Below are 17,486 nucleotides of genomic sequence, written 5' to 3'. Positions count from 1 at the left end.
AAATCTAACTGCTTAAGAATCCAGTAGTCTATCATCTTATTAACCCAGGAAATCAAAAAACATATTGCAATGGGAAAGTCTGCTGTTAGGGACCTCTCTAAAGTACTCAAGAGCAATGGTGTCTCTCTGGAGACTAAGGTGCGCCTGATACAGGCCATGGTCTTTGCAATCACTTGTTATGCATCAGAGAGTTGGACAATGACTAGGGAGGATAGAAGGAGAATTGATGCCTTTGAGCTGTGGCACAGGATAGATCAGGGTTTAGGGCTCTTGTACATAGGGTTGCTATGAGTCGCAAATGACTCAATGACACATAACAACAACAACAACACTCTACATGTCATAGAACCCTGGTATTTGGAAGATACAAACAAAAATAGAACTCAACCCAATAGTAATCTTAAAATTAGACAAAAAAATTAAAATCCAACATCTCTCTATCTTGGATGATTTCTCCTCCAGAAAGATCCGGACCCCTTCATCTAAGCCAGCGTTGGCAAACATCCTTAGCAACAATTCAGATAATAAATATATTGTTGTTATCGTTATGTGCCATCAAGTCATCTGTGACTCACAGCAACCCTATGTACAACAGCCCTGAGACTGCCCTATCTCAGAAACTCCTGACACACCTACCCCCATGGCCCCAGTTAATGTATCAATCCATCTCATCTAGGATCTTCCTCTCCTGTGCTGTCCCTCCAACCATCCAAGCGTGATGTCCTTCTCTAAAGACTGATCCCTCCTGGCCACATCCTCAAAGTATGTGTGATGGAGCTTCAAAATCCTTGCCTCCAAGGAGAAACTCGGTTTCACCCTCTCCAAGACAGACCTGTTTGTTTTCTTGGTGTCCATGGTATGTTCAGGACTCTTCTCTGACACCACAAGTCGAATCATGCATTCCCTGTAATGGCTAGTTAGCCCCGTTATCATACTATGAGAGCAGCTGTACATAATATCTAAATGGATCGACAAGGCTATGTGTCAATAAAACTTTATTTATAAAAAAATACCTCCGTCTAACGTACATTGGACATGTAAGAAGGGACTGGTCCTTGGAGAGGAACATCGTGCTTGGGAGGGTGGAGGGACGGCACAGAAGGGGAAGACCCTCTATGAGGTGGATTGATTCAGTGACTGGGGTAATCGGGGTGGGTGTATCGGAGACAGTGCGATTGGCACAGGACAGAGCAGAGTTTAGGGCTGTTGTACATAGGGTCGCTATGAGTCTCAGGTGACTCGATAGCACATAACAACAACAACAACAACGAGTGATTAGTTTACTAACCACCACAGAAACCATACAGGGGTCTTTTCTTGCCCAACCTCAGCCTCTCCATTTGTGCAAGGGCCACCTTCCAGTGTCAGCTGTGGGAATGGCATGAATTAGGCCTTCGTCTCCTCCAACGGCTCGTTAATAGAGAGCTCAGATCCCATCAAGCTGATGACACTCCCTGAGCCTCTGCCCTGCTCATCTCCTTCCCCATTTTCATACATTTCCATTCATCATCCTCTCTTGTTTACTGTCTTGTAGCACTTTTCACTCCTGGTGTCAGCGCGTGTAGGCAAAGCTTGGGAGGAGCGCCTGCATCTGCTTTCAGCTGTCTCGATGATTAAGCGCTTTGACACTCACACGCGCTTCATAATAACTGCCGAGGCGAGGACAGGCTAGTCGAGGCCTTGGGAATTGTCATCCTTCAGATTTCAGGATCATTTTCTCATGGAAACTCTTTCAGAGCCTAGCAATAGCCTGTGCACAATCGATGAATTCAAATAACTGGATTGAAGTGATCTGTCTAGTCCTTCATTTAACACCGGCTCTGTGGGCACCCGGGCAGTTCCTGCCCAGCGCTACATGTTCACAATGGAGAATTAAGAAATATGTGATTCTGTCCTCGAGATAGCTATGTCCTCTGTCTCCCAAACATTTATTAAACTGGTTATAAATGGCACGCGTTCACACAAAAAGATGCAATCTTGCCCATTGCTCTCACTTATACGCCTGGAGTTGATTAATGAATCAGTGGGCCCCCAGGTCCTACATTCACCTTAATTGCTTATCTCCTTGAAGAAAGTGTAGATGCTAAAGTAATTATGGGTTAATGTTCCATCATCACCATCCAAATATTAATGCGTTAAAAAAATTTTTTTTCCTCCTCTTCCATAAAAATGCTGCCCAGCCCTTGCTTCACTTAACTTAAGCAGCGTCTTTGGTCGTTTAGTGGGAAGGAGTTTGGACTATCAACCCAAAGACACGTGAGTTCAAATCCGCCAGCTGCTCCTTGGAAGAGAGATGAATAGTCTCCTTCCCTGTGATAAACAGCCTCTGAAAAATCCACTGATGATTTGGCACCAAGTCAGTTCCAGCTTGATGGTGGTACACAATGCCAACAACAACATAATTCCATCAGATTCCAGAAAAATAACAGCCCAATTAAAACACAGTAATTGTGGGGTCAAGATTGGTAGAAGATCTATCAACAATCTGCATTATGCAGATGACACAACCCTGCTTGTTGAGGAGGACCTGAAGCACTTGCTGCAGAAGGTCAAGGACTGTAGCCTTCGGTATGGATTGAGGCTCAATGTCAAGAAGACAAAGATTCTCACCACTGGACCAATTGGCAGCATCAGGATGGATGGTGAAGAGATTGAGATTGTTAACAACTTTAGTTTGCGTGGCTCCACAGTCAACACTCTCGGCATCAGTTGCCAGGAAATTAAAAGACGTATTGCCATGGGAAAGTCGGCTGTCAAGGACCTCTCCAAAGTACTGAAGAGCAATGATGTCTCTCTGGAGACTAAGGTGTGTCTGATACACTTGTTATGCATCAGAGAGTTGGACAATGACTAAGGAGGATAGAAGGAGAATTGATGCATTTGAACTGTGGTGCTGGAGAAGAGTATTGAGGGTACCATGGCCTGCCAGAAAAACAAACAGATTCATCCTGGAGAGGGTTAAACCGGGCGGCTCCTTGGAGGCAAGGATTCTGAGCCTCCGTCTGACATACTTTGAACATGTTGCAAGGAGGGACCGGTCCTTGGAGAGGAACATCGTATTTGGTAGGGTGGAGGGACAGCGCAGGAGGGGAAGGCCCTCTATGAGGTGGTTTGATTAAGTGACTTGGGTAATCGGGATGGGTGTATAGGAGACAGTGCGATTGGCACAGGACAGAGCAGAGTTTAGGGCTGTTGTACATAGGGTCGCTATGAGTCGCAGGTGATTTGACGGCACATAATAAGAACAACAACAACAAACAAAACAGAACTCTCCGGTGGTAAAGTCACTTCCACCATCTTTCTCCCGAGTAGGGGATGCTGAGTTTCAGTTGCCAGTTGGCAGCCCAGGGCTGCTTGGGTTTGGACCACAGGGTAGTGTCTTGATAGGAAGGTAAGGATGTCATTTTCAGACTTTTAAGAACTCACATTTTCAATGTGATTGAGAAAGTAACAATCAGGGTTCTACATGGCTTCTTTTCTGTGGTGGGCAGCCTTCCTTAGTTCAGCAGATTGAGGGCAGGGAGTACACCTCCCATTAAACAAATCCAAAGAGCGGAGGGTGCTTGCCACAGCCCCTCCCAGGTTAGACTCTCCCAGAATAAGATGGTCTACCACCCTGCGTTAGGCTAAGCGTAAACTCTCAGTAGCTGTTAGCTGTAGTCAGAGCTCTCTGCAAACCTGTGGCCCTGTGGAACTATTTCAGAGTCATTCATCACTGTCCCCGGTCCCACCCACACCCTACATATGCCCAATTACTCGCAGGATGTGGAGTGCCTTTAGACCTTGCATTTTGCATGTTTTATTCAATTTCCACTCCCCATCTATGTTACTAATTCCCATCATCACTCATCATTCCACTCATGTCACTGCTCTCTGAACCCGCCCGCAGTCTCCTCCCCAGTCTGCACTGGGAGGTGCTCAGCACGGCTGCTCTGCTCTGTCCGCTTCCAAGTCGTTGTTCAGTCTCTACTACTGTCATCATCTGTTCCTATCCCAGCTCACCCCGCGGTGTTCCCTTCCCAAAGGAATCACGCCTCTGTGCCCTCACACTGGGTGTCTAGCACATGGAAGGGGCTTTGTAAAGTGATTGCCCACAGACTGAATGAAATAATCTATTCCAGTTCATCCTTACCTTTAAAGAACTTGTATGCATTTCAAAACAAAGGTAACACCTCATCAAGGAGTCTAGATTGTGTCGTGGTTAAGTACTCAGTCGCTAACTGAAAGGTTGGTAGTTCAAGCCCCCTTACATAGAAAGCCAGTTGATTTGCTGTTGTCTCTGGTGGCCTAGTCTGCTGCAATCCTGAGGGCATGCGGTTCAAGGCCACCAGCTGTTTCACGGGAGAATGAGGACTCTCCTCCCGTGTGATTAACTGCCTCTGAGAACCCGCTGGGTCAGCTACGTGTTGCTTCCAATTCAACAGTACACAACAACAACAAATATTGTAAAGACAAAATCTTTTTTTTGTTATGTGTCTTCAAGTCAAGTATAACTCATGGTGACCCTGTGAACAGCAGATCTGAACCCTGGCCTGTCCTGGGCCGTCTTCATCATCTCTGACTCACTGAAGCCCATTGCTGCAGTCACTGCGTCGGTCTATTTAATGAAGGGTCTTCCACTCTTTTGCTTACTCTCCGCCTTTCTAATCATGATGTCCCTTTCCAAGGATCAGCCCCACGGTACAAGAGAGGAAGACCCTCGATGAGATGTACAGATTCCGTCACTGGGGTAGTGGGGACAGGTGTGCCCGAGACAATAAGATTGGCACAGGATAGAGCAGGGTTTAGGGCTGTTGTACATAGGGTCGCTATGAGTCGCAGGCAAGTCGACAGCACATAACAACAGCAACATGCCTTAAAGTGTGTAAGGCAAAGCTTCACCGTCCTTGCCTCCAAGGAGCACTCTGGCAGCACTTTCTCCAAGACATATCTGTTCTTTCACTAGTTCATGGGATGTTCCTTATGCTTCTCCAACACCACAACCCCAAAGCATTAATTCTTCTGTTATCTTTATTCATTGTACAGCTTTCAGATGCATAGTGATGGAAATGACCATGACCTGAATGGGGTGTACCTTAGTCTTTAAAGAGAATAGCCTAGAAAGTCCTGTGGGAGGGACAGCTCTACTCTGTCCGTGGGATGTTGTGAATCAATTATCTAGACGGTACCAGACGGCTATGAGTTCTTTGTCTTTACTGCACTCTTTCCTCCAAGCTCAGCTTCCCAACTGGCTCTCATCATTTGACTGGGACCGTGCCTTATAGACCTCTCATAATCCTCTCCTTGCCGCTCGCAGGCTCCTTGAGGGGTTATCACAGTCCTCCTGACATGCCCAGATGACTTGGGGTCTCCCTCCCAATGCCTTAACGAGTTCTTCATTTCATTTTGTAAGGCCGTTTTGCTCCTGTCATTCACGATATAGACAGGGGTAGGCCCAGAATCTAAACTCCAGTTTCTGCACACTTGGTGCCAACCCAGAATCTATCTAGAGAAAAAATAAATGAAAATAATTAGCCACTAGGCTGACACATAAGAAAAGGCCAAGGGTGAGATGTAATGGAAAGAAATCAAAAAGAAATTCTCATGGGTCAAAGTCAAGAGGTTGGCCACCCTCAAAGAGGAGATCTTGTTGTATGAGATTCAGGCTTGAGAGAGAGAGACTGAGAGACTGAGAGATTGAGAAAATATCTAAGCGAATGACTGAGGATGAAGAAGTTTCCAGATGATTAAGAAGGTATTACCAGAAAGGCAGCTAGGCTGTGGGATCGGGAGAAGAGTGCATGGGAAGTTGTTTGCTGTGGATTCCATTATATTTCTCAACCTCATTAGGAATTTTTCTCTATCTGATAACAGTTTTAAGAAAGAGCAGAATCGTTCTTAGAAAAACAGTTACTTGTAGTGAGAGCAGCAGACAAGATCCAAAGCTACACAGGTTGTCCAAAAGTCAACCATCTGTTTAGTGAACTCAACAGCAAAGAGGAAGAAACCTACCAAGGGCCCTGGTAGATGGAGAGGTCATGGGAGGAAAATAAAAACAAGAATGTTGTGTGCAATCCAGGAACACTCATATGCAGACAACAGCGCCTGCAGAGGGCAAGGCAGAAAGTGCTAGAGAGAGGGCCGCCAGCAGGAGGTGGGGCCGACCTGAGTGTGTAGGTGGGAAGGGTGAAGACTTGCTCTCCAGAGAATGGGACACATCCTTCTTGGATGCTGGAAGAGTGGATTCCAGCAATAAACATAGCTGACCAGGGTGAAGGCAGCAGGAGACAGGGTGTTCCAGAATGGTGTCAGCCTCCTCAGCAGAGCACAACAAAGCCATTTGTCTGAGGCATGGAGGGACTTAAGAAGGGATGGAAAACAGTCTCTGTGAGCATTATTGTGAATGAGGAGAATAAGAGGGCTCAGGAGATGGGAGACAAGGAGGGCAGATAGAAGGCCAGAGATGCTCAGTTTGTTTCTACTGAGGTCATAGGCTGGATTTTGAAAGAATTTTGCGAAGTTGGATGTGCTGTGTTATTCCACCTCTAAACAACAAAGACGATTAAAATGACTCTGAGTCATGTGAGGTCTTGAGAACCCAGCCATTTCTTCAGACCCGTGTCTTTGGAACAGCCACCCCCTAGGCCAGAGTGTCTTCCATGTTCCTTTAGTCCAGCGTAGACTCTGGCCTCACTTAGAGTTGAGGCTGTGTTGTCTTCCAGCACCACTCACAAGACCAAGAACTGGCCAGGGCAGAACGGGCTGGCAGGAAGCACTCAGAAATGGGCTGGTGACCCTCTCTGTCCCTGCTCTCTTGAAGGAACACAACGAGTTCAACTCATCCATGGCCAGGAGCCAGACGAACACTGCTCGGATCGACGGCCTGAGGCCAGGCATGGTGTACGTGGTGCAGGTGCGCGCACGCACCGTGGCCGGTTACGGCAAGTTCAGCGGAAAGATGTGCTTCCAGACCCTCACAGACGGTAAGGAGCAGCCAGTGGCAGGGGCATAGGGCAGTGTGTTGTGAGTGGGTGGCCTGGAAAAGCTCCACACACAACCCAAGAGCCCCCTTCTAACTGGATTCCAAGTCTCTTTGGACTCGGGCTGTGCAGACCTGCTTGGTTCACCAGGAGGTGCCTGAGGTCTGGACCATGCCTCCCCTGGTATCTATCTGAGTTTGCCCTTACTGGGTCTCTGTCCGTATCTGCCCACTTGTGGATCATGTCCGAGTGTACACATAGGGCATGTCTTTCCACCTTGGGAAGGTCTGGATGCATGTGGCCCCCCTCTCACTCCCACCCTGTTTCCCAGGGACTGGGGTCTGAGCTCACGTACTCATCCCAGGAGCCTGGGTCTCTAGGGAGGAAACTGGGAGAGAAAATTCAGTGTGTGGCAGCCTGGTGCCTCAGAGTCTCAAGAGTCTTGGAGGCAATTTCACGTGTGACCCCTGAGCAAGTCCTACTGGGAGTGCAGCCACTGACCCACGCTGTTGTTCCCAAGGCCGGAAAATGTCACCAAAGAGATTTCTACCTTTGAACTTTATTGTTTTTGTTATTATTTCTCAGCACTGCAAGCCTACCTCTTTAATAGATACTAAAATCTGCTTTCCCTTTTGCCTTAGCATTGTGTATGTGTGTGTGTCATTGATGATTTCCTTTAATTGTCCAATTACTCTAGTTTAGATATTCTTTCATCCATCTATTTATATATAGAGCTGTGTACCTGCCTGTCAGTCAGTCTGTCTGTCTATCTATGTTTATTGGTCCACATACCTATCATTCTATCTGCCTGTCTGTCTACCCATCTACCTATCAGTCTGTCTGTCTATCTCTCTCTTTCTACCTACCTACCTACCTATCAATATAGCCATAGCTAATCTCTATCTATTTATCTACCTATCAGTCTGTTTATCTATTTATCTATGATTCTATGTATCTGTTTATAAACTATTTTTCTAACAGTTTTCCAAATGATGTGACCTCTTTCATTGAAAGGCTGGGATCTTCTCCTTAACTCGCTGAATTAGAAGGCAAACAGCCCGACCTTCTGTCGCATTTTATTTCCGGCCAGTGCTCCCAGATTAGGTTCTGGGAAGGGCTTTTACGTTTTTATATTGTCTGGCATACTGGTTTTGACAATTTTTCAATTATTCGGAAGCATGTACAAATCAGGCCATTTTATAGGAAAATCAGAAAACTCATTTTCTTGGTGAAAAATAGAAGGGAAGCCAGAATGGTGGGCATTCCTGTGGGGGGCCTGCACTGAGCTGAGCCGGGCTGGCCCCTGTGGTGTCCACACTTCTGGCAGTTTGTACCTGGCTGCTGTCATACTACGTGTCTCACTCTGGAGGGTTGGCGTTTGCAATCTGCTTCAAGTTGATTTCAGGTTCTTTTTGCTCGTACTTCGAGGGTGGTGAGATGGGGCGGGAAGGTGAGCCAGATCCCGCCGATTAATGACGTTCCTGGTGGAGAGAATGCAGTGTGGCTTCTCCCTGGGGATTCTCCCCTGCTCTTTGCACCTCACTTACTATCTAGATTTATGGGTACTCTGGCATCAGGAGGTACACAGGATTAAATGCCCAGAACTCGAAGTGCTCTGAGCCATGGTCTCTTGGCAATTCTGCTAGACAAATCGAGAAGTAACAAATTCCTCCCAAGAAGGCCATTCCTTTCACATTTGGCAGTTAAGTTTTGTAAACCCCAGAGGGGCTGCATGTAAGAGAGGGTCTGGTAAGCATCCAAATTAGTCAGTATTTATCTTAATGACTGAGATTCACGCCTCGGTGGTAATTACGCTGGCTCACGCTACAGGCCGTATGTGCAGCACAAAGGTGAGTCTGAAAGATGATCAGTGATCACCAGCCATGCTTTGAACAGGTGACCTCCAGGTGGGGCAGAGGCACGGTGGTCCCAGGCTGCTTTTACCCACGGACACAGACCTTTGACGTCACTCCTACGGTGGACTGTTTTTGGTTTTGCTTAGTAACCCTTCAGGCTGAACATTACTCAGTGAATTTTTTTTAAATATTTTTTAATTAATTGTAATGAACATTTACGGAGACTTTGGATTTCCATTCATTCATTGTTGCAGTTTTCTCCCTGCCCAACCTCCCCCTCCCTAGTTCGCTCTTCTCTTTGAAAAGGAAAAGAAAAATTCTTTCATTGTTTCACAATCCCTTACCCCAAGTCCACTTCATTGTGCAGCCCTCGCTCTGCACTCCTGTCATTACTCAGTGAATTTTGTCATTTATCGTGGCATTTTCATGCACCCCACACACACACTGTGGGCCACAGCATTTATTTTGGGTTTTTATTTATTTATTTTTGGCCAAATGTGTTTAATTTTTCTGAAGGTTATGCTACCACAATTCTAACTCTTGTTGTTGTGTCTTGTCCAGTGGACTGTGACTCACAGTAGTTCTGAACCTGCTCTATCCTGAACCAATCTCATTGTCTCTGACACACTGACCCCACTGCCGCAGTTACTGTGTCAATCCACCTCATCCAGGGGTTTCCTCTCTTGCATTGTCCCTCCACCCTTCCATGCATGATCTCCTTCTCCAAGGACTAGTCCCTCCTTGCAACATGCCCAAAGTGTGTGACATGGAGCTTCAAAATCTTTGCCTCTAAGGAACAACCTGGTTTCATCCTCTCCAGGACAAACCAGTTCCTTCTCCTTGCAGTCGCTGGCATGTTCAAGACTCTTCTCCAGCACCACAACTCAAAGGCATCAGTTCATCTGTCACCCTCAGTCATTGCCCAGCTCTCTGATGCATAGCAAGTGATTATGAAGACTGTTCTAGCACATCTTAGTCTCTAGACTGACTTAAAATCTTCATTTAAAAAATTTCTTTCTGTTATGTCTTTAGTGGTCTTTTTCCACACTTACATAGTTATGGATGTGAAGGAGGATTCTCAGGTGCTGAGGAGCATAACCATCACCCAGAGAGTTTATTAAATGTGAAGGGATACGTGGAACTTCAGTTTCCCAAAGAGGTGCCCAGGAGATTCTCATCCAGGGCAGGAGGTAGCTAGTGTCTGGGCATTTCCCCTAGAGTTTCCAGGTACAACGCAGAACCCCTACTAAATCTGGGTTAAAGATAAACACCTAGTCATACTTTGTCATCTATTTTTCTTGTGAGAAAGATGGCCAGTCTCCTTCTGTGGAATTAACCATCTTTCAAAACCCTCAGGAGGGTCAGTTACTTCCGGTCAGGTTGGTTCCAACTTCACAATACACAGACTACAGAATCTGGAACTCGGACCACACAGAAACCTATCAGACGTGGGAAAACTCCAGTATTTTTTATTAAAGCAATAGTGTGGTTATTGTTATGTGCCATCGAGTTAGAACCACCCCACAGCTGAAGTCAGCAGTTCAGATCCGTCCGTTCAAATCTGCTCCGTGGGAGAAAGATGGGCAGTCCTTTCATAAAGCTGTGTAGCTTCGGAGGCCCTGTGAAGGGGAGTTTTGAGTTGGAGCTGACTACGGAGCAGTGGGGTTGTGCATACTAAAATATTACTCACTGTTTATATGAAATTAAAATTTAACTGAGAGTACTTTATATTTTTATTTGCTACATCTGGCAATCCTAATTGTAATAGCACATAATTAGCAATGACCTCCATATGCCCAAGCCCTGCACATTAGATAATAGCCCATTAATAGCAAGTGAAAGAGCAACTGTGGCCGTAATAATAATACCCAGCCAGGCCAGGTGGTTTATATGGATTAAAGACAAGACAATTAATATTTACGCCATCCTTTGTTGGATCAAACAGTGTGGAAAAAAGTACTTGTTGTTGTAAGGTCCAGTCGAAATCGTTCCCACTCATCGCAAACTTATGTCTAACAGAGTAAAACACTGTTTGGATCTAATATCACCATCTCCAGCTGTGTCAGCCTGTCACATTGGAGGTCATCCTTCTTCCCATTGACCTCCGTTTTGGCCAGCATGATGGCCTTTGACTGGTCCCTCCTGATAACATGTCCGGTGGATGTGAGCTCAGGAGTCACCTCCTCTCTTCTACAGAGCTCTCTCTCTCTGTGTGTGTGTGTGTGTACTTCATTCAAGATAGATTTGTTCTTTTTTTTTCCTCACCAACCATAATGTGTTCTGTGTTCTTCCCAGCATCATAATTCACTTGCATAACTCCTTCTTTTGTCTCCTTCATTCATTGTTAAGCTTTTGCATGCATATCAGGCATTTGAAAAGACTAAGGCTTTGGCCAGGTGTGGGTAGCACCTCTGCTTTTTTAGCATTTTAAAGAGGTCTTTTGCACCAGATTGAACTCATGAACTAGACATAATAATCCTCACTTCTCATTTATCTTGTTATCTCATATATTCCACATTTATAAAAATAGTAAAAATCTACTGTTACACTGTTTCTTTGCATCAATAACGTACATACATCTGGTGGGATTGAACATGATTGTTTGAGGCAAGAGTCACTGCTTTCTATGGTGTCACAGGTTATGCATCACGTTGGCTAGCCCAGGATTTTCAATGGCTTGGCTGTTATGCAATTGTCTAACTTGGCAGCATGTAAGGAAGTAATTTGGCAGTTGGATAATGAGATCGTTGTCCTCCACTTTCCCATGGTGACCTGGTATTTGGAACTTAACCATGGCCATAAGTGAGAATTTACATTGTCTGATTTTTTTTTCCTTTTATTTTATACTGGTGGTTTATTTGCAAAGTTCGTATACATAGTTTGAGTTCTTGACTACTCTTTCACTTGGGCCTTGAACGTGGAGACAGGTTAAATAAAATCCTTGAAAGTATTTTCAGCATTTATTGTGATGTTGCTTATTGGTCCTGTTGTGGGCACTTCGGTTTTCTTTGCATTCAGTTATAATTTACAGTGATGGTATCAAATCCTCTTCTCTTTCAGCTAGCAAATTTGTGTCGTCTGCATATCACAAGTTACTAATTTTTTTAAAATTTTTTTATTATTATTTTGTGTATGTGTGTCTGTGTACCATCAGATCAGATCTGACTGGTACAGGAGGAGATTGTCCCTCCTTTCCCGGCGGAGCATCTGGTGGATTCGAACCATGAGTCTCTGGGATTGCAGTGCAGCTTCTTGCCACTAGGCTACCAGAGCTCCCCTCACAAGTTATTAATGAGTCTTCTAACTAGCTGATGCCATGGTCATCATATAGTCCATCTCCTAAAAAGATTTGTTCATCAAAGAGATTTCTTGCTGTTGTTGTTGTTAGGTGTCAAGCTTATTGTGACTCCTAGGGACCCTATGAACAAGATTGGAATCTTTACCGTATCCTGTATCTTCCTCAAGATCTACAACAAGTCCAAGTCCATTATTATAGTCACTGTGTCAGTCAGTCTCATTGAGGATCTCTCTCTTTTTCTTTGAACCTTCATATTTCCCAGCATGGTATCTTTTTCATGAACTGGTCCGTCCTGGTAACTTGGCCAAAGTATATGAGATCAAGGTTCACTATCCTTGTATCTAAAGACCATCCTCATTTTACTTCCTCTAAGATGAAAAGGCATTAGACCTTTTGTCCATAGACTCGCCAGGAGTAGTGCTCTACTTGATGACAATCAACAACAACAACAAGAAAGATACAAGCTTGGAAGCAGGAGTGGCATCCACTTCTGAAATGGCTTGCCTCCGGAAACTCTATGAACATGGAGAAACAACGAAAGTTTTACAAGTGTTCAGGTCTTTCATTCATAGAGTCGCTATGAGTTGTCTACAACTCAACAGCACGTGACAACAACAAGATAAATATGTTCTTTTTGCAGTCTGTGGGATATTCAATACTATTCATCAACACCACATTTTAAAGACATTGTTCTTTTGTCTTCTTCATTTCTTGTACATCTAGCTCTCTGATGTATAGGAAATACCATGGCTTGACTCAGGGACACCTTCGTCTTTAAATTGTTATTCTTACCTCTGTCACATTTTAAGGAGGTCTTTGACAGCAGATTTTCCCAGTGCAACATGCCATTTGATTTCCTGGCTCTCGCTATTATTGGTGTTGATTATAGATTCAAGTAAAATAAGGTAATTGACAATTTCAATCTTTTCTTGATATGTCATGATGTTGTCTGTTGGCCCAGTGATGAAGATTTTTGTTTTCTTGATGTTGAGACATTTCATATGGAAAGCTGTAGTCTTTGTCTTCTACAGTAAGGGCTTCAAGTCTTCTTTACTTTCTGTAAGCAATGATGTGTTTGTTATCTGTATACCGCAGGTTGTTGATGAGTCCTTTTGCAATCCTGATGCCACATTCTTCATCGTATAGTCCAGCTTCTCAAATTATTTGCTCAGCATAGAGATTAAATGGGTATGGAGAAAGGATACAACCTTGACACACATCTCCTCTGATGTCAAACCATGCAGTGTTCCCTTGTTCTATTCAGATAACTGCTTCTGGGTCTATACACGTTTCCCATGGGCACAATTAATAGTTTTTCATTCTCATTCTTTTCAGTGTTACCTATAACTTGTTATGATTGACAAAAATGTTTTTGCATAATCAGTAAATCACAAGTAAACATCTTTGTAGTATTCTCTCTGCTTTCTGCCAAGTTCCATCAGACTTCAACAATGATATCCTCATTCTGTGGCCCTTCCAAATCCAGCTTGAATTCCTGAAAGTTCTCTGTCGATATACTTCTCCAGCTGCTTTTGAGTAATCGTTAGCAGGATTCCCCTTGCATGTGGCATTAATGGTTTTGTTTGCTAATTTCTGTACTCTTTTGGATTACCTTCATTTTGGAATGGGAAAAATGATGAATCTCTTCAAGTCAGTTGGCCAGGTAACTGTCTTCCAAATTTTTGGCTTCGGCTTGAGAACATGTCCAAAGTAATACCTGTTTTGTGGAAATATCAATTGATATTCCTTGAATTCTAGTTTAAATTATTGTTGTTGTTGTTGTTGTTATGTGCTGTCGAGTCACCTGCAATTCATAGCAAGCCCACGCACAACAGCCCTTAGCTCTGCTCTATCCCTTGTCAATCTTATTGTCTCTGACACACTGTCCCCCATTACCCCAATCACTGAATTAATCAATTTCATCGAGGGTCTTCCTCTCCTGCGCTGTCCCTCCACCCTCCCAAGCATGACTTCCCTTCTCCAAGGACTGGTCCCTCCTTGCAACATGTCTAAAGTATGTCAGATGAAGCTTCAGAATCCTTGCCTCCAAGGACTAGCCTTGCTTCACCTTCTCCAAGATGAACTTGTTTGTTCTCTTAGCAGTCCATGGTATATTCAATACTCTTCTCTAGCACCATGTCTCAAAGGCATCAACTCTCGTTCTATCATCCCTAGTTATTGTCCAGCTCTCTGATGCATAGCAAGTAATGGCAAAGACCATGGCCTGTATCAGGCACACCTTAATCTCCAGACTGACATCATTGCTAAAGGATAAAACAATGACATGTATACGTCCTAATTTTAAAACATGCAGGCTATCATTGTTTTGTGAGAATCACTATCTCTTGGCTGAGATACAGGTTTCCCGGGAGCACAATTAAGTATACTAGAGTTTCTATTCTAATATTATTCCTAAATTTTTGTGATCTCCAAAGTCAAATGCTTTGCATAGTCAATAAACATCTTTCTGTTGTTCTCTGATTTCAGCCAGTGTCCTTCTGATGTCAACAATGATATTTCTCATTCCACTTCCTATATTCCGGATATGGCTTGGATTTCTGACTATTCTCTGTCATTCTATTGTTGTGGATTTTCTTTTCAGTGGGTACTTATATAGATCTCTTCCAATTTCTTGGCCAAGTAGGTGTCTTTCATATTTCTTGCCGTAGACAAATGACCACTGGAAGATTGCATCTGTTGTCAAAATATCCCAATGGATATTTCTTCCATTCCCAAAGCCTTGGCTTTTTGAACTTTGCTTTTAGTGTTGCTTGTATTTCTTCCTTGTCATGCCATTGGTTCTTTGTTTTTTTAAATTTAATTTTTTTTCTTTTTATAAAAAATAATTTTAATGAGCATTTACAGAGATTTTGGATTTCCATTCATTCATTGCTGCACTTCTCTCCCAGCCCAGCCCTCCCCCTCCCAGTTCGCTCCTCTCTTTCAAAAGTAAAAGAAACACTCCTTCCTTGGTACACAATCCCCATGCATCCCTCCCACCGCCCCAAGTACATTCCACTATGCAATCTTAATTGTGGACTCTTGTGATAACCATAATACCCTATCATACATGGCTTTTAAATTATTCACTCCCTCATCTGTTTCAGTGCAGTATACACAATTTATCCAGTTTTTCTCAGTCTTACCCCAACCCTGATATCAGTCCCATTTTACAACAGTGGCACCATGCAATATTTGTCCTTTTGCGACTGAGATATTTCACTCAGCATAATGTCCTGCCATTGGTTCTTGATTGTATGATTCCCTCCAGATACAATTGAATGCCGACCAAGATTTTATTTTAATTTTTTCAATTTTATTTTTTTAATAAATTGTCATTTTAACAAAAGTTTACAGAAAAGTTAGATTTTCATTCATTCATTGTTGCATATTTTACCCCTCTCCCTCCCTTCCCCCCGCCCCAAGCTGACTTTTTTCCCCACTAGTTTATTTATAAAATTCTAATATAAGTTGAACTGTGACAGTGATGTGCCAAATGTGGTAGTGGCCACCCATGGTGGACAGTGTTTGCTGGAGCTTTCCGACTAAAACAAGCCTAGAAACAGGAGCGGCATCCACTTCCGAAATGGCGTGCCTCCAGAAACTCTGTGTATGAACAAACAGTGCTCAGGCCTTTCGTTCATAGGGTCGCTATGAGTCGTCTACGACTCCACAGTAACAACAACAATGTAAGTTAGAACAAATTCTTTCCATATCCATTTCCCTCACCCCCCTACCCATCAAATTGTACAATCCAATGATTAATACCCTCTTCTCCCTGCACATCCACATCCCTCTGCTTCCAGCCTCTCCCACCCCTCCTGGATCCTTATACTCCTTCTACAATTACGGTCTTATACAATATTTATCCTTGTGGGACTGAGTTCATTCACTCAACATATGACCAAAATTTTTTTAGCATGTGACTCTGTGTATCTTCTGATGCTTCCCACGTCATTCAATGTTTTGCCCAAAGAATAGCTACCATAGAATAATACTAAAAATTAGAGCTTGGATTTACTTTTTTCTTCTTCTTCTTCAGTTCTTTCAGTTTGGGATATACTGAGTTTCTATTAATCCCTTTTTATTTTCTAACTCTAATCCTTTACATTTCGCATTATCTTCTTTTGTCTTCTAGAGCTGCACTTTGAAATCTTCTGTTCTCCTCTTTTATGTCATCGTTCCTGCATTTGCTTTAGCCTCACTTTGTTCAAGAGCAAGTTTCAGAGTCTCTACTGATACTGTTTCATCTAAGCGACCATTGGCTTTCATCATAGGTACATAACAACAAACAACCGTGTCCTTGATGCCATCTTACAACTCACCTGTTTTTGGGATCATTAGTCTTCAGTGTGTCCAGTTTGTTCTTGATGAGGTCTCTAAACTCAGATAGGATATACTCAGGCTTTGTACTTTGGCTGTCATGGACTTGTTTTCATTTTCTTCAGTGTCATTTTGAAATCATGTATGCACACGTGATAATCAGTTCTACAGCTGCCTCCTTGCTGCATTGTGACTGAAGATATTGAGTTTCATCATCTGTTTTCACAGATATAACTTATCTGACTCCTGTGTTTTCCTTATGACAAAATTCACATGTACAGATATAAATGTATGTTGTTGGGAACAAAGTACTTCTAAATAATAGTTCCTGAGTTTACCAAGGTCTGTCATGTGCTCTTTAGCTGTGGTTTCTGTTCTCAAGGGCATATTTTTTTAACTACTGATCCTTCTCTGTCTACTGTAAATATTCCATTTCCAAGTAATTGTCAGTGCATCTCGATTATATTTTTTAATTTCAGAGTGCAGAAGTTGGTAGCAATCTCCAATTGACATTCACGGCTGGTGCAGAAATTTGAATAATAGTAATATTAACTTGTCTTCCTTGTAGGTGTATAGATATTATCCTATCACTGACAGTGTTATACTTCAAGTTACATCTTGAAATGTTCTTTTTGACAATGAACCCAATATCATTCCTCTTCGATTTGTCGTTCTCAACGTAACAGATTGTTTGATTTTTCGATTCAACAGTTAATAGCAGTCCATTTCAGCTTACTAATGCCTAAGGTATATGTCTTTGAGTATTCAATTTCATTTTTGATAGCTTCAAATTTGCCTAGATAAATGCTTCATACAGTCTATATTCCGAATATTAATAAAGGGAGTACTAGTGGCCTCTTGGGTGAAGAGTCACACTGCTAACCCAAAGGCACTCAGTTCAAATCCACTAGCTGCTCCTCTGGAGATAGAGTAACCGCCTCCCCTGATTTACAGTCTCTGAGCCCCACTGGAGGGTCAGCTGTGGGTCAGTTCTGACTTGATGGCACATGACAATGACAACAATTACTAATAGCTATTTGCAGCTATGCC

General features: G+C 43.3%; 1 protein-coding gene across 1 annotated transcript in view; it reads left to right on the top strand.

Annotated features, from left to right (window-relative positions):
* LOC102855158 (ephrin type-B receptor 1-like) overlaps window positions 1-17,486 on the top strand; it is a 233,049-nt gene that overhangs the window by 71,955 nt on the left and 143,608 nt on the right. The window contains exon 4 of the mRNA XM_006883369.1: window positions 6,800-6,962. Within this exon, the coding sequence (XP_006883431.1) occupies window positions 6,800-6,962 (163 nt within the window). The remainder of the gene's footprint in view (window positions 1-6,799; window positions 6,963-17,486) is intronic.

This window comes from Elephantulus edwardii, unplaced genomic scaffold, assembly GCF_000299155.1.
Source record: "Elephantulus edwardii isolate Elephantulus edwardi_28Jun2011 unplaced genomic scaffold, EleEdw1.0 scaffold00027, whole genome shotgun sequence".
Taxonomy (NCBI): Eukaryota; Metazoa; Chordata; class Mammalia; order Macroscelidea; family Macroscelididae; genus Elephantulus; species Elephantulus edwardii.
This window is presented reverse-complemented; position numbering and strand designations above follow the sequence as displayed.